This window comes from Thermobia domestica, chromosome 1, assembly GCF_964235325.1.
Source record: "Thermobia domestica chromosome 1, izTheDome1.hap1.1, whole genome shotgun sequence".
Taxonomy (NCBI): domain Eukaryota; kingdom Metazoa; phylum Arthropoda; class Insecta; order Zygentoma; family Lepismatidae; genus Thermobia; species Thermobia domestica.
In genome coordinates, this window is record NC_137454.1 from 98182546 (window position 1) to 98207473 (window position 24928).

The following is a 24928-nucleotide window of genomic DNA, read 5'->3' on the forward strand; positions in this document are numbered from 1 at the left end:
CACATCTCTGCAGGAGATAACTTCAAAATAGAACGATAGAGAGCAGCCAGGATGTTGTGGGGATGTCGTGGACGTCCGGTGGAGATGTTTCTTTGATCCTACATGAGCTATACAGATCTACGTACATCTGACTCTTGTTCAGGAGCATTCAATTACAGATAATGAAACGAAACATTAGATTGAATAAAATTATACAATAAATAAATTAATTATATCAGTATATTCATTCATATCCACGGGAGAGGAAATTAAGAAAAAAAAATTCCAGCCGACTTAAACACGGCGACATCATACTTTCTTATTTTCCTCGCTGATTTGCTAACAAGAATAGCCTCTGTATGTACCTTTGGTGCGCAAGGTGCTGGGTTCGATTCCCGGTGGGAGAGCAAAGAACACAGTACCAATAGTTCTGATTCCACTTTAAAGTGCAGGTCTCGTCTTATACAGCCTTGTTGACGAAGGACAAATATAAATCAATTGTCCAGATCTCCTTACTTCTCTCTCTCTCTCTCTCCCTCTCTAATATTATGAATACCGGTATTTATTTTTCCTTTAGTTCTTTTCTCGACAGTTAAGGTCTAGCTACTAAGTGATTTCCATTCAGTACAGGCATATTTAATATTAATGGAGTAGTTTTCCGTTGATAAAAAATTAGACTTCTTCGAAAAGTAGGGAGGAAAATCTGAATTTGACTCAGATTCGATTAGTTGATTGGAGTTCAGCATCCATTTCACTACCAAGACTATATGAGACGTGGATATACAGTTTAATATGAAGTCTGAATCATTGTAATGCGTTTTTCTTAAGGCTTTCTCCCACCGAACCCGAGCTCCTTATATTTTCTATGAGAGGAGCTGGAAGGGCCGTCTCAGATTCCAGTAAATGTAACAGTCGAAAGTTAAAAACTTTCCTAAAACTGTCACGAATTCTTTTCAAATATGCTACAATTTTGACTACAAGTTCTCAGCTGAATTTACTCTGAAATTTTGTCATTTCTGAACAACTCCATCTAACAATGTTCCATCCAAAATGAAATGAAATATTTCAGTTTTACATCCCACGTTTATATCGACTAGGCTAAAGGAGACTGTGATGATGAGAAATGAATGAAATGGCGGAATGAAAAAAGTGAGAGGAAACAGAATAACCCCCAGAGAACACACGCACACAGTGTTTGTCTAGCACAAAGTTCACTTGGTGCGAGCTGGGATCGAACCAAGGACCTCATGAACCACTAAGCCATGTTCCATTCAGAGGTCGTACTTTTTGAATTTTTGTTTAGTAGTGTTCATATTTGAAGGACATGGAGGAAAGCATTATAAATCGAACGAGTTCAGTGCAAAATAATAATAATAATAATAATAATAATAATAATAATAATAATAATAACGCTCATGTGAGATTAACTCTTTCCATAGTTTAGCCCACATGAATATTATCATTGTTTGGTCTTCTCAATTCAGCTGGAACACGGTGACTCAGTGATAGAATGCTTACCTCTGGTGCGTGGGATCCCTGATTCGCTCTCCGGCCAAATAAGTTTGTGATGGAGAACGTCATGTCCATGGCATTTCTCGTTGTTTTCCCGTTTCCTCCCACATTCACATTACACCATTTTTTCAGTAACATTCACTAGCTTTAATCATCGTCTCCCTTAGCCTAAAGAATATATTTGTGGGACGTTAAACTGAAATATTTCATCTCCTTTCGTTTTCATTTCATGTACTTAATTCATTCGTTTTTCAAATGCGGGGTCTTACTATTGTGTTCCTCCACGAGTAAATTCTCCTTACGAAGTACGTACTTCGAGAGACTTTACTTAATTCTTTATTCAATACCGGGCTCGATCCCAGCCTCCGCCAAGTGAACTTTGTGGTGGACAAACACCGTGCTCGTGGGCTTTCTCGGGGTTCTCCTGTTTCCTCCCACTTTCTTCATTCCACCATTTCACTCATCTCTCATCATCACCGTCTCCTTTAGCCTAACCGGCATAACCGTGGGACGTCAAACTCAAAGATTTCATTTCATTTTTTCTTTATTCAATAGTATACAGCATTAGGTTCGTAGCCTTCTCATCAACTTTTTTCCAGTGATCAACAGTTCTAATGTAGTACTTGTACTCTACTTCACTTCAAAAGTGCTACACGGCTAGTGTGTTGATCAAGTAAATAAAATTAACTTTATTATTATTATTATTATTATTATTATTATTATTATTATTATTTTAACTTTCGAACGAAAAGGAGACAAGAAAGTACAAGACATGAAAAATAAAATCGAATTGGAAATGTCAACGGATTTACATATTTCATAGCTCCTACATGCCAAAAAAAGTTATATTTGGGCATCTGTTACTTTGTTTGTTCATTCTAATGTAGATATGCATACTGGCCTAAAGGCCATACTGTTCAACATGCACGATCTGAATTTTAAATTCAAGTTTTTTTTTTTTTTGTTTTTTTAACAAGATTTTTCCAGTTGAGTGCTTTGAATTTTTTCCTACTTCAAAAAAAGTAAGGGCAGTTTGCTGGAAAATGGTTTTTATTTTTTTATTCTTTTTAAAAATGTTAATTTCTCGAAAACGACTTGAACACTTAAATGTTTATGATTCATAAATCAATATTTTATTAACAATCCTATCATATGGTATAAGTTATTTTTCCAGTAACAAATTTAGAAAAAATACTTCACTCTTGGGTGTAAGATAAGTTCTTTTCGGTCAATTTCGAAAAAAAATATTCAAGAAATTTTGTTCATATTACGAAATCTTTCAGTTTAACGTCGCACGATTATGCGCGATAGGCGAACGGTGGTGGATGATTAAGGCAAGGGAACGATGATGGGAGAATGTGGGTGGAATGAGGATGTAGGAGGAAACGAGAGTACCTCAAGAAAACCCACAGACACAATGTTGTCCACTACAAACTTAATTTGCCGGGGATCGAATCAGGGACCCCGTGCAGCAGCAGTAAACGATCAACCACTGAGTCACCGTGCTCCTGTTAATATTACAATAATAACTAACTCTATGACCTATGAAACCCGGAGGTTCAATGCCGGGTTGAGAGAATCTCTCCATTGACTTTAGTCAATTGGATCCAGTTTCTATTTTGTGTTCCTATTTCTCCGAGATCCATCTTAATATTATCCTCCCATCTGCGCCTAGGTCTTCCTAATGGTTGTTTTCCGATTTGTCTTTCAGTTAAGACTTTTAAAACGTTCCTATTTTCTTCCATTATGGCAACACTACCTGCCCATCTAAGCCTCCTAGATTTGATGACTCTAACAAATATTTGATAAACGATATAAATTATGTAGTTCTTCGTAAATTTCCGCCATTCCCCATTCCCATTCCTCTTGGGTCTGAATATTCGTCCAGGACCTTGTTCTCCAATATTTTCAGTTTACGTTATTTCCTCCGAGTAAGAGACCATGTTTCGCAACCATAGAGCACAACAGGCATTATTATCGTTTTATATATTTCAAGCTTCAAATTCCTCGATAGAATTCGCGACGACAAAAGATTTTGAACTGAATAATAAGATGAATTCTCTGTTTTTAGTCGACATTTAATTTCTTCGTAGATATGGTCTTGGTATGTTAATATTGACCCTAGATATTTGAAAACTATCGAAAGTATTATTTGATATTCATATTAAAATAATAATAACAAACGTTTAATTAACAACCCTACAATATACTATAAGTCATTTCTGTTAAAAAAAAAATCCACATTAAAAAATATCAGAAACGACTCAAGCAGTTTTGTTTATCTTTCATAACTAAATATTTCGATGATAACTGTAGCACGACACAATCATTTAGAAATGAAAACCAGAACGTTTAATCCCTTTTATTTTATTGTGTAAGTTATTTCCCCTTGAACAGAAATTCATCGAACATATCACAGTGATTCAGATTCTATTTTATAAACGTAGATCTCGTCCTATAGAATATGCCTATAACCTTGCTGGTAATAAAAGGTGTAAATCCAATTTAATCCATTAATCCACATTCATCTAATCCTGCTTTCTATTATATTTTATTTAGTATAAAAACCACACAACGATAGGACATCTGTCAATTATTCATTTCAGTGTATTTTTGTTACTATAAGTTAATTACTTGTGGAAATAATAAGTATAGATTCGATATTTTACTTTACCTTTCTTTTAACCCTTTTAAACTTTTTTTAAAGAGAAGCAGCCTCACCTCACATAAAAGAAATGACTTCCAGACGAGCCATTGATTAATTGAAGACCTGAAATGCTAAATGATCTAAGTGGCAAAAACTGGTGCTCGAAGAAATTATAAGAAAAAACATTGCTACTTTCACAACATGAAAAAAGTTTAATGCAAACAGCACATTCTGTTAGGAGTTTTGACAAACACTTAGAGCCGTATTGTCACTTAGATCTCCATAGCAGGGCAATGGCATGGGGATGTAGATCAAGTATCAGCGACAAAACAATATTTTCTAGTTTTGACACCCTAGTTAGCAAGGGCACCGATCCTGGAGGGCCGAGGGCCCCGGGCCACCCCAAAGCTTATGTGGGCCCCGGCATTGTATTTATGAATGTACAACATTTGGCATAATTTGAATGCAATTTGTCTTAAAATCCTAATATATGTGGCTTCTGCATCTCAATGCCCCCCCCCCCCAAAAAAAAATTACAGAGAAATCGGCCCCCTTGCTAGTTAGATCATTTAGCATTGCAGGTCTTCAATTCAACGTAATCTTTCTAATCAATAATCGTTAAAAGAAAGAAGCCTAGCCATAGTTAGAACAACTTTATTACGTTGCTAGTACAGGAATGGAGACCTAATATACGAAGAACAGCCAAAAAGTTCCCGGAATGTTGTAGTTTTCGCATTTGTGATGCAACCACAATGAATCCTGTACAATACAGTCCTTAGGTTACCTAATTTTAAATTTGACAAGTATGAACATGTCTTAAAACAGGCTGTGTACGAATAGTGTAGCTGAACGGAGCAGTGTGTAGTAATAAGTTTCACTGATCGACCAACGCGCAAACATCAAATTCATGTGCAAATTGGGGAAAATCTTGATTTAGAGAGTCAGGTATCTTTAAAAGCAGTTTAGCACCATCGGATGTTTGGCTCTTTTCAAAGCTAAAAATTGTCTTTTCCGTTTCGCCAACGTAGAAGAGATCAAAACCAACGCGACGCCTGAATTTCGGAAGATACCAAAAGATTCCTTTCATCGGTGTTTCCAGCAAAAGCAGGAGCAGTGAAGCCAGTGTGTGTCAGGCCCATAGCCAGCCCAAAAACTTAGGGGGAGGCCCGGCTGAAGTTAGGGGGGGGCGATCCAACCATATGATAGTTCATCACCATATTATAATTCTTTTGCAAGCCTACTGTAAAACTTTTAGGGGCCAGCAAAAATTTTGAAGGGGCGCTAGACCCCCCTGGTTACGGGTCTGGTGTGTGTGCTCCGAAGATGCCAAGTTTGAAGGCGATTAAGTAAATGTGTACTTATATTGTGGTGATACAGAGCTACAACAAAATTCCGGGAAGTTTTTGGCTGCCCCTCACATAATACCAGTAAGTTATATTCCTTGACAAGAATCAGAATGATAAAAATTAAAATCAATTTATTATTTCAACACAAAATAGAACATAGACCTTTTAAACTAATTCCGGGACCTTGCTCCGAAAATAAGGATATCAACATATATTTCTAAGTATACAGATACTTGGAGTGGGAAGGGAGGGCTAAATCATCTTCATCACTACTCAGGATCATGATGACTCCAGCGCAGTAACTTAGATTTTTCTGGGGGACAAGCATTAATACGCGTATTTGGGCCCCTGATAAAAAGTTGTTTTTCTAATTCTTGGGCCCCCTCTTTTCATCTATCTCTTATTCTTCATGTCCCGCTGCCGGAACCTGTGGGCTCTCCAGCACGGCAAGGTCTGCGGGGCCGTTAGTTACGCCCCTTGGCCAGTCCCATACATGACAAATTAATTAAGGGGACAATATTGACAAATCTTAAAGCCATACGAATAAATATTATTTCTAGGACCCCAAATAGTAGACTTTTTTTTTTTTTTTTTTTACTGTAATGGGCTCACGACTCATTTTTCTTTTATTTACCTTTTGTATGCTGTTTTGTTTATGTAATGTAGTGAATCTGTTTGATGCTTCATTTATAATTTCATGTTCGTATCGTATACGGAGTAAGAAATTTTTGTCTTTTAATCTAAAAGGCATAATCATGGGACGTTAGAAGGTTTTTTTTTTTTTTTTTTACCATTTCATCAGTACTCTGCCATGTGTTGTCCATCTCCTCATTCCGTCTCAATTTTCTCGTCTCCTTTTGTAAATTTATGCCCTGTTCTCTTTTTCTTAGTTTCATGTAGAAGAATTCATTCTTCCCAGTCAAGAAAAGTCCACGAAGAGAGTCATATAACAACAATTAAACCATATTTATTATTATTGAAGTATATTGTGTTATGCCTTGCGTATCTTTATAAACACTGATAAATGTCATTCATTATGTTCGTACAATCAGTTTATCAATTCATAGTTTCAATTCTATGTATCATGCGGTGTGGGAGACCCGGGTTCGATTCCCGGCGGGAACTCATGTGGTTCGGATTAATCAGTAGGTCCACGTCTCATATAGCCCCGCTGCTGAAAGGGATGATAAACTAAAATTAACTCAACTCTATGTATCATGTAACACTAAAACATTGTTTGAGGTTTAGGACTTGGGTGAATTATGGGCTGTTGCCCACCAAAACTCGAGAATTGTCTCGTCTCGTCTCATTCTCGAGAAGATAACTTTTATCGTCTCGTGGACAACACTAGTCTACCATCATTGGTGACGAATAACTAAAGCCTGTGACAAACATCTTGGCATTTCAGCTAAACGAATAAAACGCAAGCTCTGACGCGACGTTGCCGAGTGCTAAGGGGCGTGGCTATGGCTAAGCAGATGAACTATAGCACGATCAGCTGGCAGACGATAGACATGGATGTGTACAAAATTAACGTGGCAATACCGCTGGCCTCTCATTTGCTAGCAGTATTTAAAGGAAACTTGGAGCACCGCCTTCAAATGCCAAGATGTTTGTCACGCCGTTAGGAACCTCATATCAAGTTTTGCTTGTGAACAGGGCAAGAGGACTAAGATTCGTCCCCGTCATAGTCGGAGTTTTAGACTTTTCATTAGTATAGGTCCTATTACTACTAAATTGATTAAAACTTTATACTACAGTTCAGTTCAACAAAATTTCCTGGTTAACCGAAACGGAAAGAGAAGCCGTTACCCGAGAAATGCCAGAAGAAAAATATCATTTTTTTTCACAAGCTAAATTAAACCTCATCGTTGTAATTGTGCGGCTTTAGTTTATTGACGCTTACTTAAATGTTCCGTTTTGAAGGCATCACATGCTACCAACAACGTCTTATCACGCTGAACTTATATCAAATAAAATAATATATATCGAAAAAAACTTATATTCTGGTTTACACGAAATTTTCGTTTAACGGAAGCACCATCATTTCCATCAAATTCGGTTAAACGTTATTCTAATGTATCTCGAACCCGGAAGGAGCTAATTGCCTCCTCTAAATAACGGTTCTGCGGATATGTAACTTGCTGTAAATTTTAGAATTTTCCATGCATCTCTAGCCTCCTCAATTCTTTTGTTTTTGATGTTAGAACTGAGCTGACCTCTTTAACATTGATTGATTTAAATTTAGCTTTCGTCCCTTGTATAGTACCGAGGTTATAGTCCACACTACGAGATCTACAGTTTATGAAATTGAATGAAATGAAATCTTTAAGTTTTATGTCCCACGTTTATGCTGGATAGGCTGAAAGAGACAGTGATGATGAGAAATGAATGGAATGGTGTAATGAAGAAAGTGGGAGGAAACGGGAGAACCCAGACCTACATGGTGTTTCTCCACTACAAAGTTCACTTGGCGCGAGCTAGGGTCGAACCAGGGATCTCATGCACCAGAGGTCAACACTCTAACACTGAGTCACCATGGTCCCATCTACAGTTTAGAAGCAGGATCTGAAACACTATAGTGCGTTTGATGTAGTGTTGCCCACGAGACGAGAAATAAGATTTCTTATCTCAATCTCGTAATTTTTTTGTAAAAGTAAATTTTCTAATCTCAAGGAGCTTTTTTAAAGTCTCGTCTCGGAAATATTTCCCGTCTCGTTTTGTAAATTTATGTACAAATGTATACCCTAATTACTTCTTAATTTCATCCAGTAGTTATCAGAATCCTCCCGCGTCACGGGAGGTTCAGGAAGGGTTAAACTACACCAGAGGTTATCCACGAGTGTAGTGTTGCCCACGAGACGAGAAATAAGATTTCTAATCTCAATCTCGTAAATTTTGTAAAAGTAAATTTTCTAATCTCAAGGAGCTTTTTTAAGTCTCGTCTCGGAAATATTTCCCGTCTCGTTTTGTAAATTTATGTACAAATGTATACCCTAATTACTTCTTAATTTCATCCAGTAGTTATCAGAATCCTCCCGCGTTACAGGAGGTTCAGGAAGGGTTAAACTACACCAGAGGTTATCCACGAGTGTAGTGTTGCCCACGAGACGAGAAATAAGATTTCTAATCTCAATCTCGTAAATTTTGTAAAAGTAAATTTTCTAATCTCAAGGAGCTTTTTTAAATTCTCGTCTCGGAAATATTTCCCGTCTCGTTTTGTAAATATATGTACAAATGTATACCCTAATTACTTCTTAATTTCATCCAGTAGTTATCAGAATCCTCCCGCGTCACGCGAGGTTCAGGAAGGGTTAAACTACACCAGAGGTTATCCACGAGTGTAGTGTTGCCCACGAGACGAGAAATAAGATTTCTAATCTCAACCTCGTAAATTTTTGTAAAAGCAAATTTTCTAATCTCAAGGAGCTTTTTCTAATATCGTCTCGGAAAAAATGTCCGGTTTACGAAAAATGAATCCCGAGCCCCACAAAAATTCCTGACTTAACATACATTTATACACTTTCTCGATAAAACTACACTTGTTGAACAGGGAAACGATTGATGTAGCATGAAAATTTGAACTTACACTTCATCTGTACTCTTTCTTTTATAATACAACGAAAACGTTGTATGTATCATTGGCAATCTGTGCCTATTTTCAGAAAGGGATCAGAGGCGAATTATGTGAACATTATAATGTATAAAAGAGAAAGAAGGATATATAGAGATTTCGAGATTATTGTTTTGTAAACGGTAACTAAAATAAGAGTTGATATTTCTATAGCAACGACATAAATTGTTGTACATATACGTAGACATATTGACGAGAAAGGAAGTGAATGTATGAAGGTCCATATATTTTGTATATTTTGTTATATGTGTAGAAAAGTTAACAATATATACTTTTCATGGTCAAAATAATAAACGTCAGTTAAGAGAGTGATAAAACGCGTTGTGAATTATTTTGAAGATTAATAAACGAACCAGGGCAGACCTCTTACAAAAATTGGTGCCGTATACCCAGGAGATAGTTGTCTCGTTTTGAAGAAAAGTAGAAGCGAGTGACATGAATTCTTCAAATAATATAATGGACTTATTGATAGAATTGTCCCAACAAATCAAGAAACAGATTCAGGACCAAACACGATGTATGAATGAACATTTTGCAAATTTTAACCAACGTATTGATGAACATTTTGCAAAGGTTAACCAAAATATTGATGAACATCATGCGAAGCTGATCCAGAAAGTGGAAAACTGGGACCAGAAGCAAGATCAATTGCTGCAATGCGATGATAAGAAGCGAGAGCGACTTCAGCAGTGCAATGATGGTAAGCAGGATCAAATGCAGGAACTTGGGATAGGATTAGCCGAAGGTTCATATAAGCATACCGCTGTATTGGTTAGATCGGATTATCCCGACTTCTCTCTTAGTTTGAATGTTTTTGACTGCTTTACTGATATTGTTTGTAGCAAAGACTCTGGTATGTATCAGTATGTGAAAAGTTATGATTATCCTTATCTAGAAAACGCTATTAACTGTTTGCGCTACCCGCTAGCAAGAAATAAGTTGATTCCGATACTCATGAGATGTAGAAAGAAGACGTGTGTTTTCAACAGTGCTTGTATGTTGGTTTCCAGCATTCAAATATGATGCTGCAAAGTCTAGAAAATACATCAAAATTCCAACACAGTAATAGATTACATCAAACTAATCTTCGTAACCAAGTTCGAAGTGGCCATAGGAGACTAAAGTGTGATCCCAATGTAAAAGGTGATGTTAGATCCATGTATGCCGATAATGTAACCAAGGCTACCTACAGAAGAAGAGGAAACCGTGGTAGAACAGATCACCGTGGATGTCACGTAAAGGACGAATACCGATCTATTAGAAGACATGATATTTCACCTTCAGGGAAACAAAGGAGAACTAAACCTAGTGTTATCGTTGATGATAAATATGATACCGGTAACATAACCGAAACTAACGTTGGTAGTGATGGTAAATGTGATTGTGATTGTGTGACTCGACTTAACTCTAGTGAAGTACGATTACGTTTGCTCGGGAAACATGTAAGTACAAGGTCTAATATCGTTCAACGGAGATTACATAGAAATACCGGAGATGACGAAAGTCCTCAAAATAAGAAGCAAAGAACTATAGATGCAACTAACGTGACATATTGTATTCATGTTTGTGACTCTCAATGCAACTCAAGCAAATGCATTGGTCAAGTAACTTGAACTGACAAAAAGGCGTCCGACGGATTTGTATTAAATTGACCTTTGCTTACGTCTATGGTTAATATGTTTTTCAGTCTATTTATTATTAAAATGTATGTTAAAAACATATGTAATTATTAAATATTTTGATTATGGGTAAAACTCATTATTTACGGAATATTGATGAAGTTAATTATTGGCAGTTAACTGAAAGTATTATTGAATTTATGCCTCATAGTCTTGTTGCAATTTCCTTTTATAACTTTAATTAAGGAAATGTTTGATGTTTGTGTTTCATGTCTTTTGCAAAGTTATCCCATAATTACTTATTTGGATATTATGAATATTTAAAAATAAAAGATCGTAATTTTAATGTAAACTTATGAAAGTAATGACAGATATATATGAAATAGATGCAATTTATTATATGGAAAGAATAAGAATAATGATTATCGAATCTCTTGATTTTTCAAAGTTTAATAATGTGTTAAGTGATAACCATCAATGCGTTTATATGTTCCAACGTTGTTGACTTCTGATCCTATCAATATTTAATATTATGAAAATCTTTATTTGTAAATAGTGTTGTTTATATTTGAAGGAATAGTTAATTTTGTACCCTATAAGTAAACTATTAGTTAGGTTTAATTCCTGAATAGCCTTAATTATAATAATTGCAATTCGTCGTTATTAATGTCGAGATATTTTGACAAATATAAAAATATGTTATGTTATAGTATATTATATATAAATGCAAAAGTTAATTATGTATGTGTATTAAAGGTGATATATATGAGGGCTATTCAAAAGATAAATGTTTCATGATATCTAACCCAGGGTTCTTTCCTTCATAGTAAATCTATTATGGAAGTCCCGTTCGAGGCGACATCTACAACGATAACGTTGTATGTATCATTGGCAATCTGTGCCTATTTTCAGAAAGGGATCAGAGGCGAATTATGTGAACATTATAATGTATAAAAGAGAAAGAAAGATATATAGAGATTTCGAGATTATTGTTTTGTAAACGGTAACTAAAATAAGAGTTGATGTTTCTATAGCAACGACATAAATTGTTGTACATATACGTAGACATATTGACGAGAAAGGAAGTGAATGTATGAAGGTCCATATATTTTGTATATTTTGTTATATGTGTAGAAAAGTTAACAATATATACTTTTCATGGTCAAAATAATAAACGTCAGTTAAGAGAGTGATAAAACGCGTTGTGAATTATTTTGAAGATTAATAAACGAACCAGGACAGACCTCTTACAATAAAAACAATCTAGTTCTATTTTTCTGAAAATATAGATAGAAGTGTTTTATAATTACTTATAGTCTTTTCAGGTACAGAATAGTACCCATTCAATAGCATACTACATAGACGTAAAATTGAACCCCTCTCAACAAAAATTTCTAGATGCGCGCCTGAACTATACACCCTTATATTTATTATTGGAGACTCTGTAATGACTTGCGTATCTTTACAATGCAAACGAGTTAAGATTTCAAATTTCTGTATACGATATTATATGATCTTTACGTTTACTGGGAACCATCTGTGTGATTGGATGTCATGCTTATCTACGCACTTTTTTTCTAGAAACTAACATTTTCCAATCACTTGTAACTATGTTCCCGCATGTTAGAAATACGTCATATCATGATCACAGTATTCGACACTAAGGTACTTCTTATATGTATAGCATGGCTATCTCATTTACCACGTTATTACTGTAGTAGAAGACTCCAAAATTTGGATATTTACGGATATTTGTGATATTGTACTAGACCCTATCGTATGTTTGTAACACTGAATAGAAAATGTGGTATTGTAACTTTTCATGTATAAATATTCTAAGTGTGTTCACTCAATAGGAGTGCAGTTCGGTAAATTTCTTTCAATTTTCCATGCTGATTTTTACAACAGCATCCCTTTCTCCCTGCATCCTTCTTTTGAACATTTACGGGCTTGCATCGTCTTAACACTCACTGTGTCTGTTCTTTCTTTCCAATACTATGGCTAATATGAAATAGATATTAGTCAATCTAAGAAAAAGGAAGTTGGTTTTGGGAACAAAAAAATTGACCACTAACTTCAAGGACATCATTTGTACCGTGTCCTGCGAAAACGAACTAAGCGCCACTTTCATACTTTTAAAAAAATTACGTATAAAGATTGATGTCCAACATTAATGTAGCCGTAATCAAAAGTGAAATTATGTTTCTTTCTTTTTTTTTTCTTTTTTTTCTTTTTCTTTTTTTTTTTTTTGAAAGGTGTTGGTTTTCCTCTCTTTTCGATTGTGCAAAACGTTCTAATGCTTATCAGGAACCAATCGTCGCATTTACGTGGCTTTTCAAAGTTTGGCGCTTAGTTCATTTTTGCATAACACGGTACATTTGTAAATCTGCCATATTTTCTCCATGAGAATACGGGACACCTTAGATCTTCCCTCCTCCAACTTTCCAACACATTACAATGAACTGTAGCTCTGGTTATGAGCAAATGTATAATGGGCCGCGGTTACTCAGTGGTAGAGCGTTCACCTCTGGTGCATGTGGTCCCTAGTTTGATCCCAGCTCGTGCCAAGTGAGCTTTGTGGTGGACAAACACCTTGTGCGTGGGTTTTCTCGGGGTTCTTCCGTTTCCTCCCACTTTCTTCATTCCACCATTTAATTCATTTCTCATCATCACCGTCTGCTTGAGCATAGCAGGTATAACCGTGAGACTAAAACTAAAATATTTCATTTATTTTTTTCATTTCTTTTCATTTTTTAAAAAAGAATATAATAGGCGAAAGTTCACTAAGGTGCAGCTGCTTTTCTCTCTTCGTACCCTGCGGACGGACTAAAGATGCCTAAAAACTTAAGATAATGTCTTGTAAAAATGCTTTACAGGAAAACAATGTGCAAATTATTTAAATCTGTGGTACAATCTACCTTCAATATTCTTCGCGAGTTTAGCAACATTTATTTACATGACTGTATTTGTCAAAATTACGTTCGTCAGTTTAATCTGATGAAAAGCTTATTTTTCTCCTTGTGTCGTGTGTAATTGTCACGGCCAGATTTACATATTTCTAAGACCTGAACCAAAGCACAATTCTGTACCAGGGGTACAATTCAGCCTCTCAAAAAGATTATAATTCTTATTAACATATCTAATGTCTTGCTGGAGAAAAAGTAACTCATCTTCCCTGTGCTTGTAGAAACACTCAAAGCCATCTTACGTTTTTTTTTGTTTGTTTTTTTTTATGTTGGAGAGTGTCCGAGTTTTCATCAATTGCAATGGAGGGCCGCGGTGGCTCAGTGGTAGAGCGTTCACCTCTGGTGCTTGGTGGGTTCGATCCCAGCCCCCGCCAAGTGGACTTTGTGGTGGACAAACACCGTGTGCATGGGTTTTCTCGGGGTTCTCCCGTTTCCTCCCACTTTCTTCATTCCACCATTTCATTCATTACTCATCATCACCGTCTCCTTTAGCCTAACCGGCATAAGCATGGGACGTAAAACTCAAAGATTTCATTTCATTTCAAGTGCAATGGATAAAGTAGCATTTCAAATTTCGCTCACTATCAAGTCGAAAAGGGTGTTGCAATAACTTCCTCGAAACTGTCACATGGTACAGCTTACTGTTCATTCCTAATTACAGGATTCCCAGTCAATGTCAGAATTTTTTGTTTTTCACTTTTCGAATAAGTTCATATTGATAGTAGAAATTGAATGGAATTAAACAACGGGACATTTCCCTGTCCCAACAAAATTTACGGGACGCGGGACTCTCAAGCCCAAAATCGGGACTGTCTCGTTTTTTACGGGACGTATGGCAGGCTAAATCATTTGGGACTGTAGCAACTAATACCCCACGTGGAGTTGACAAGCAACTGTCAATCGTTTGAAATGAGGGTTCTGGTTGGCCATTTGGTTATCAGGGGTGATTTTTGCAAATGCACTCCGGTTGAAGAAACGAGCTATAACATGTGTATTTGGAATTAGTAATAATCTGACGTAGTACCGTTTTAAAATATAACTTTATGTTGGATTGGCAACACTGTTAATCGAGTGATATTGCGGAGTAGGACTATGCCAAGCAATGTCCCGTTTTACGATATTTGTAACTGAACCATTATAGTACACGAAAGTCGCAAAATTTGTTTTTCATTGTTAGGCATTGGCAAATAAAGTACATTATTTATTAGTTTTGACTAATCGAAAATTGAACAAACTGATTCCATTCCTACAGACAAACCATGAGCGTTATTTCCAATTTTGCAAGGAAGAAGGGGTAAAGTTGTCCACTGATACAAGAGTTTCTCGTTTATATTAGTGTATGTAAGCATGCAATTTATTAAAAACATGTTTTTCAAACTCAAGGATGTGGCAATTGTCTCCACTTGCCTTCTCCAAATGACGCCCATGGAACAAAAGTGTAGTGGAGAAGTTTTAAACAAACCACTTGTAGCTGCTAACTAGGCTTTTCAAATTTACCAAACTTCTCTTTTGTTTGTGTTTGTTTCTTTTCTCTCTCTCTCTCTCTCTCTCTCTTTCTCTCTGACTGTCAGAATTCATTCTAATTCAATTCAAAAATAAAATTCAGGTCTATATTAACAGTTGAATTTCTGCTCTTATTTAAATTACATTGCTAAATATTTGTTCCTTTGATTTATATGTATTTTTTAAAAAAAGTTTGAAGAAAAGATTTTTTTTAACGTAGAACTTTCGTTTTTGTTATACCTTAAGAGCAGAAGGAAGGGAAAAGCAGCAGCGCAATGATTCCACCTCCTCCGCCGTTGCGAGTGTGAAATGCCTCCCGCGTCGCCCGTCAGGTGGGTCTGGCAGCACAACTCACCGAACGGCAGGCAAATGTCTGCCTCTTTCGTTGGATTTTGCCGCCGCGAGGCTTATCAGAAGTTTGCCGCGCTCACGGTGGCCAACAAGGCGCACTCAAGTTGTCGACTTTTCTCGTGTTTTCCCCCCGCGCACCTCCCCCCTTCTTTTTGGACCAACCAGGTGGGCTATCAAGACTCACACATACACAGAAATTCATCCGTATTTTTTTTTTCTTTCTTTCGGGGTTCTTTCTAAGTATTCCTCTCTGTCACATTGGTACAGCCGTGGTTTGTAATGTGAGTGTGAGTGTGTGTGTAATCGACGGTGATGTTGTTAGTGTGTGTGAGTACTCTATAGTATATGTATGTATGTGCGAGCGGCGTTGCCGAGTAGGCGTTCTCGGTTCCCATCCTGTCAGCACAACGATTTCCAGTCATCCGCAAAAAAATGGCACCCTTGCCCTCCGCGAAGCAAGAGGCAGTTTGTAGTCGCCTACCACCAACAGATCAGCTGCTCTTGTGACGGCGTTGCTAGGAGACGGTTAGATCGAGCTGCTTACAACAACCTCCCGATTGTCATGCAGAGTGCTCACAGTGGCAAAGTCGTCGGACTATCAGCATCAACATTGGAACAACAACAAACCACGTGACACGGCCAGAACTTGAACAGAAACTAAAAACCAACAGCAAAAAATTTAATGAAAATTTGTTTTCGTTTTACTTTATTGTTTTAGAAAAGAAAGACAATTACATGCTTCTGGAAGAATAAACTTTTTCTTTGTTTTTAAGTCCTCAGGAATGTTTCTGTACCATTAAAAGAAACTCTTATAATGGGTTAGACCCAAATTTTAGTCTTGGGAAAAATATTTTTGCACAAGTGAAGACCAGAAGCTGTTTGTTATAAGTGTACCAGTAATATCTTTTATCCTCATAAACTGGTCGTGTTAAAACGGAAAGTCGCACTGACACATGAAGACTTTGACCTTTGAGGTCGTTCTAGCTGCCTGTCAACTCATGGGTGGTCTCATGTTCTTGTGTGTGGTGCATATGTGAAAGACGAAGAAGCATGTGTGTTGGTGTTTCCTTCAACAAGAAGAACTACGGCACTAACTATTTCTACTACTATTACTACCAATTCCTCTACTGTTACTTTTATTACTACTACTACTGTACGAAAGTACTAACAACAGTAAAATCATTTCGTGACATTGCGTGTGGAAAAGAAGTTATAAATTTTCTGATCACACGTGGAGAACGAAAACCCTGAAGGGTTAGTTGCGAAGAATGCGAAAATATCTCTAGAAAAAACATTTAAAAATTGTTTGAAAAAACGGTTTTTAGTTACAGTATATTATCATAATTCGCGTAATTCTTGCGTGTTTTGTGTGTTATGCAGAAGTGTGTTTTGGGATCTTGTGTTCTTTTGTATTATTATTAGTATTATTACGTGAGCTAATGTGCTTGTGATTAGAACCACCAACAAACAAACAAAAAATTAAAATAATCCAACAAGGTCTCACGTTAACAATTAACTTGTTCCGGTGTGGTTGATACCACAAGATTACAGTTTAATATACTTAAGCAGGAAAAAGAAATAAACAAGAGACTCGTGGTGACAAAAAAAAAAAAAAAAAAAAAAAAATCGTGTCTGCTGTCTTGTCTACATCCTTCCTCTGTCCGTGTCATCCCACCCCCCTCCCACACGATGTCTATTTGGAGAAAATCTCGTCTTCCAAAATGTTGTTAATGAACTCAGTGACAAGTACAGGTCATTAGATAAACAGTGAAGTGTATGCGTTAAAGTGTGTTTGTTTCTGAGAGAACATACATTATTATTTTTGTCTGTTCATTCAAAATTTTCCTCCATACAATTAAGTGTTCCTATTTTAGGAAAACTATATTAACAAACATATTGGCAACTGCACATACAAACACACTCTCTCTGTCTATTAATTCATAAGAAAAGAGCCCAGAACTAAGTAAACTTCCGGTCCGGTGAAAACAAAACCGGAAGTTCTCTCGAAAAACAAATGAACAAAACTCGTATGAAAGAAAAAAAATAACAAGAATGAAAAATGGAAGTGCTTTCTTGAAGAAAGAAACATGACTTGTAAGTGATATTGTTTTTTTGAAACTGTGGTTATTGCCAAAATTTGCTTCTTGAGAACTGAGTGTGACATTAAAAAAAAAATAATAACAAAATACATTATGAGCAATTGCTTTTGTGTTCTTAATAATATAGTGTATTTCGTGACGGTATTTTATATCTAAAAAGAAAGAAGAAAAAGACAGTTTACGAGATTTTCTGGGGGTTTTAAAAATAAGTGTGATCACCCATGGTGGTGACGATTACAATGGAGGATAACTGTCCGCTAAGAACTTCCGCAACTGATTTCTCGATCGCAGCGATCATGGCACGACAAGACCGCAAGAAAGAAGACGATACGATACGACCGTTGGGTAAGTAGCAAATTCACTAATCATTTCATTAGTTTGTTCATTTAAAAAAACATGGAATGCATACGTAGATTTTACAAATGTGCATCTCATAATTTCTAATGTAATTTCTCTATCTAGCTAAATTTAGGTTTATACAATTACTTTTTTTTTTTTTTTTTTTTTTACTTGAAGAAATTGATTTTAAAATGATAGAAACATATACATCACATATCTAGTATGTTAGGGATGAAAAGATCTGGCATGCTTATAGTGTAAATTTAAATTTTCTGACTTGACTCTGCTTTTTTGCAAATATCCGTTCTATTTTATTTATAATGTATAAATAAATGTAACCCAACAATTCTTCATTTAAAATACAAGTATTTCTACTAGACAGTCACTACTACTCTTGAAGATTTTACCTTATTATTATTATTATTATTATTATTATTATTATTATTTATAGTACTCATACTAACAAAATTACTAAATATCTCTATTCCATACGAAGTTCCATCAAAACTTCTAGCAAAATAACCTAAATCTTTTCGTTGTTCAGTGTGAGTATCCTATTGAATAGACCTTATGAATGAGAGAGGAGAGTTATCTTTCTATATCTATGTCGTTTATATATGTTTTGTGTTTTAAACGTTAGAATTGACTAAGGATTAACTTTACATAATAATGCTTGTTTTCTAATAGTAGATTCTAAACACAGTAAAATAAACTCATGAAAATAGACATTAAAAACCTGTAAAAATAGATAAGGGGGCTAGAAGTGACCTGCGAGCCGCCAGTTGGATCAAACTTATTGAAATCACTCAGTATCAAGAATACAAAAGGATTATTGGAGAAGCTTAGTTTTCGCAGTCACAAGTAAATAACGCGGTATGTTTTCTCGAAGGCAATTAATTTAGAAAACAGTACTATAATTATGCCTTATTTCACTTTTCCCAGTAAAAATGTATAATTTTTTGCCAAAGATGATGTATGTAAGAGAATACTCACATGGATACTATGCCACAGTAAAGTATATATGTAAGGCGTATACAATAATGTTATAATACAAAAGTAACTAACTAACTAACTCTATGGCCTATGGAACCCGGAGGTTCAATGCCGCGTTCACAAAAGCTCTCCACTGACTTCTATCCTTAGCTAACTGCATCCAGTTTCTACTTCGTATTCCAATCTCTGCGAGATCCATCTTAATATTGTCCTCCCATCTACGCCTAGGTCTTCCTAATGGTCGTTTTCCGATTCCGTTACAATACAAAAGTATTTTTTTAAAAAAAGAACCATATTTGTTAAAATCACAGTAGGGTGCAAATAAAAGTAAGGTGTTATACGTCAAATTAGTAGGATACGGAAAATTAATTTGGAATGTAAATTATAATTTACTAACGCACACAAAGCATCAGCTTATATTATTTTTTTTAAAAAAGAAATCAGTTTTAAGTAACTTTATGAGCATATTTTTGGCTATTGTTAATTGATAAATTTTATTAGTAGTATGATGACATTTATTAAAGAATCAATACCTGTTTAGAAAATTTGTGAATTATTTATTTAAGTTTACAAGGAATTCTCAGAAAATAAAATAAAACTTATTCTATATTTAAACGTGTTATTTTATATTCTTTACACTTGAACACTTGATAACAGAATATATAGAAAATTAATTTTAATATTAGCATCTCTTAAAAGTATTAATAATAATAAATTTTGCGTTAATTAATTACTATTCGTTCATATTTCTTCTGTATTTTAATTTCTAAAGTCTTAAACTAGAGTAAGAAGTTAGTTTACATTCTGGTCTAGTATTATTATTTTTTATCCATATTTGAGCAACACAGAATTTAAAACAACTTGTCTGTATGATGAGTACAAAAAAAAAAAAGGTAAAATTACTGCGTCAATTATTTTCCATATATTTGTCAATATTTCTTCCTATTTTAAAAGAAGTGTTTAATTATTCCTGATTGTTCAATAATAATTAATAAACAATTTAATAATAAATTTATATAATTTATTCACTTCAAATATAGTTTGTATGATATTCTCTATTTACTTGTTAAAAACTATTGTTTTAATATTATTGATAGTGAATATTAATATAAAAGATAATAAGATCCTTTTATAATAAAACTCAAAAAAAGTATATATATATATATATATATATATATATATATATATATATATATATATATATATATATATATATATATATATATATATATATATATATATATATATATATATATATATATATATTTAATTAAGTTGTGAAGGAATTCACTGAAAATTAATGGAAGTTAATAAATTTCTAAAAAAAAATATTATTATTATAAATGTTCCGATAATATAAACAACAAAACAGCAATAATCATATCAGAAAATTATAGTAATGATAATAAAATAATACATATTAATGATAATAAGATAATGATATTAATGACAATAAGATAATAAAATTATAATACCTTTTTTCATTTGCTCAAATATCAAATATCTATATTTCAGCTATGCCAACTGAAAAAATATATACTTGATACATCAAATGAAATTCTGAGCAAACAGCGAAAACCACCTAATTATTGATAGCTATTTTCTTTTGTGATCTACCGGTATTTGTCTAAACACTATCAATGTTTCTCTTTGTTGCTTATTAAATAATAATAAAGTATGTCAATTAATTAGGGTATCAAATGATTCTTTTTAGTTTAACGTTCCACGATTATGTCCTTAGGTACGAATAATAATGAAGATGAATGATTGCATTAATTCAGCATATAGGCTTCCAGTGTTATTATTTCTAATTCCCTACTACGAAGTTCAGTACCTGTTAACTCAAATCGCTCCGCAATTCGACCCTGATGTTGAGTCTTCACTAAAAAATTGTATGTTTCTTTCCTTCAGAAATCTTACTGTGAAGACCATAGGTATATATATATATATATATATATATATATATATATATATATATATATATATATATATATATATATATATATATATATATATATATATATATATATATATATATATATATATATATATATAGGAAGTTGAAGTGTTAAGAAATTGGAGAAAGATCAGTGTAAGGGCAGAAGCCATTCTCCAGTTCGGTGTAAGCTCTTTTCTCTTCCCCATATACACAGCAGTAAATATATAAATATTCAATTCTGATTACCCCAGATAGATTGTTTATTGGAGCAGGCCAAGTCAGTATTTTTAGGCTAGCATATTCCTTTGAGAAATAACTAAAAACATATTCATTTAATCCAGCAAATCATTTGCATTTATTTTCGTTTGAGAATAAAGTACGAAGTCTCACTATATGGCTTCTTATTCTTTTTTTTTTTTTACTTCGTCTGCCTCATACAATTTTAATGACTGTTATTATATAAAATAAAATAATTCTATTAAAAAACTTTCATTATCTTTTAGCATAATAAATCGGAACAACAATATCGTTAAAAAGTTAACATAAACGCAACACAATCTAATAATGTCAGAATTTTTTTAAAGAAAAAATCAAAATATTATAGGGGATTTTTGATGGATTTTTGATCTTCTCATACCATGTTAACGACTGTTATATAAAAGAAGATAATTTTATATATATAAAATCTTGCTTACTCTTAATTTGTGAATGGGTATAGTACTACTCTTAGCTTAAAATAATTAATATGAAGATTGAACGTTGTAATAACGTAAAGAAAAAATGTTAAAGTAGTCTACTATAAGGACCTCCTATGGATTTTTTATTCTAGGTGTAATTACAGTTTCTTAGAGAAAATATTTGTTTCGTTGAATAAAAACATCAAGAGTTGAAAGTATTATTATTATTATTATTATTATTATTATTATTATTATTATTATTATTTGATTATTATCTAAAACAAGTATACTTACCTCAATTCTAATGCAGTAATTACAACGGAAAGCAACTGTCATAAAAGTAAAGTAAAAAGAGGGAACTGTGTGAATATATATAATATTTTCTAACTTGATTCACTTTATTAACATAAAAAACAGTTAAGTTTTAATATGCATAATTTGAAAGAGAAGCAATGTTCAAAATAGGATTAGAAAAAAAAAGAATATTATCTCGATCAGACTTTGAATAACTTAGGTTCAAATATGGAAGAAAATAATATATTATATGCTTCAATATGCACATGTGCCAGAAATAAAAGAAAGTCCCTACAAACAAGCATCTTTCATCTAATTTTTCCACATAGCACTTTACCCTCTACTTGAACCAAACTTTAAAATAAATCCACACAATATTGAATGAATATTTTTTGAACAGTAACATTAGTATTGACAATATTATTCTAATAGTGAAATTGAGGGCTAGTCTTTATATTCTTAGCATTTTATTGAGACGTATTTGCTTAGGTATGCAAACATTACGAAAATTTTCTACTTTAAAAACCAATAGTTGTAGAATTAATTGATCGCCTCTGGGAAACGTAATGGTATGTCATTTTCTATAACCTTCGAGTGAACTGGGAAAAAAGGTTCAACATTTCCATTTCCATGGAATTCAATGCAATGATACATACCAAACAATCTTCCTCTGCCATCTATAGGTACATTCCCGAAATTAAACTTCCTACATACTGTTCTATAGTTCAATCCCATCCCATTCCACCTAATAACTCATTTTCACCGGAAGGTTAATTATGTTTGTCCGAGCCGCTCAATTCAGTAAGATATGATAAGAAACTATAATAATTAGTTTTCTAATAAGTGTGTGTGTACATATTGTGAGCATATATTAATGTAAAATAACATTATTACCAGAAAAAATAGTTTAATTACTATAATTAATTTTCAACAGTTTCGTAGAGGGAGTAAGAAGACAAACGTGTAATTTGGATAGATTTGAAAAAAAAAAGTTAAAATTTAATATAGTGAGGAGAATTTTTAGCAGCTTCATATGTATGTATGTATGTTCAAGGATTAAATTGATTGGAATTTACCCCAAATAGAATATTAGTTAGTTACTAACAGAAAGAACTTACCAACTACAAATGTATTAAAACTAACTAACTCTTTGATCTATGAAACCCGAAGGTTTAATGTCACATTCACATTCTCCAAATGGATTTACTTCTGTTCTTAGCAAACTGAATCCAGTTTCTACTTTGTATCATACTTCTGTTATCCATCTTAATATTGTCCTCCCATGTGAGCCTAGGTTTTCCTACTGGTCTTTTTCCGATTGGGTTTCCAGTTAAAATTTTGATATTGTTTCTACTTTCTTCCATTCTGGCACATGACGTGCCCCCCTGAGTCTCCTAGACCTAATGATCCTAATGATGTTGGTAAACGGTATAAATTATGCAGTTTCTTTTATGAAATGTCCTCTATTTCCCATTCCCGTTCCTCTTAGGTTCGAATATTCACCTTAGGGTTTTATTTTCAAATATTTTCAGTTTGCATTCATCCCTCAGAGTAAGCGACCATGTTTTGCAACTATACAGCGCAATTGGCATAATTATCGTCTCATACGTTTCAAGCTTCGAATTCCTCGACAGAATTCTCGAAGACAATAGAGTTTGTACTGAGCAATAACAAGCTTTCCCTGCTTTCAATCCACATTTAATTTCTTTCTGAATATGGTTTGGTTTATTAACGTTAATCCTAGATATTTTAAAGTCGAAAATATTACTTGATATTTTAACGTGTTTATAATTTGCAGTATTACGATCATGGCAAATTTCCATGTATTTACTTTTTTTCTACATTTACTTCTAAATACATGTCCTTGCAAGTACTTAATAAAACCTCTGCATTCCTTCGTCTTGTCATCATCATCCCCTAACGTCTTGAGATAATCAGTGTAAGTCATATTTCTCAGATATTCTCTCAATTTTCTTACGTACGTATTTTCTTGTCTAAATGAAGCATTTTTTAAAACTATTTATAATCAATTAAATGCTAAATTTGTTATTGTACACGAAAATATAGCCTACACAGGTAGTTTAATTACAATTTTCGTATTGATACTTTTGATAAATTCCTTTATCAGTTAGCATTGTTCACTCCTCAAGTTTTTACATATTGCTATTGTCTAATTTTCTACGAGTTCGAGAGTTTGTGTTAATGAATCTGTTATTAATAACTTAGAACATACAAATGGGATACAAACTGAAATACAAATTGGATTGGAGAAGGAACAACACCTTTCAGAACAGAATTGTGATTTTTTAAATGAAAAATAAAGTTACAAAATATAGTACAAAGAAGTTCAAACAGTTGAAAATGTACAAGTATGTAATGATTTTATATTTAAAGAAATAGAAAGAATGGGTCGTTTGTTTGTCAGTATATGAATTGCAATACTATTTAATCTTCTTAATTGTGAGTACAAGGTATATAAGTGACAAAATACTTTCTAAGAGGTGTGTTGCAATACTGCTGGATCCTAATTGAGAGCACAAGGATTAAGTTAGAACTCTTTTCTAAGAGATCGCATTGTAATGGTATACGATCTTCGTAATTGAGAGAATAAGAATATAAATGACAAAGAGAGTCCCTATTGCAACACTATAGAATCTCCTTAATTAAGAGCACAAAGGGTGTAAGTGACAAATTATCTTCTGAGAGATTGTATTGGAATGCTATAGGATCTTCTTAGTTGAGAGCACAGTACATATAAGCGATAAACTATTTTCTGAGAGACTTGATTGAGACAATGCTATTCAGTCTTCTTAATTGAGAGCACAAGAGATATAAATGACAAAATATTTTCTAAGAGACCGTATTGTAATGTTGTAGGGTCTTTTTAGTTGAGAGCACAAGGCATAAAAGTGATAAACTATTTTCTGAGAAACCGTATTACAATGTTATGCAATCTTCTTAATTGAGAGCAAAAGAGGTATAAATGACAAACTATTTTCTAAGAGACCATATTGCAAAGCTGTAGGGTCT

The 24928-nt window shown here is 33.9% G+C and overlaps 1 protein-coding gene across 1 annotated transcript in view; it reads left to right on the plus strand.

The window, feature by feature from the left end:
- Positions 1–15585: 15585 nt before the first annotated feature.
- Positions 15586–24928, plus strand: part of LOC145687615 (T-box transcription factor TBX20-like) — a 209383-nt gene continuing 200040 nt past the window's right edge. Inside the window, exon 1 of the mRNA XM_081761084.1 lies at positions 15586–18001. Within this exon, the coding sequence (XP_081617210.1) occupies positions 17878–18001 (124 nt within the window). The 5' untranslated portion in view covers positions 15586–17877. The remainder of the gene's footprint in view (positions 18002–24928) is intronic.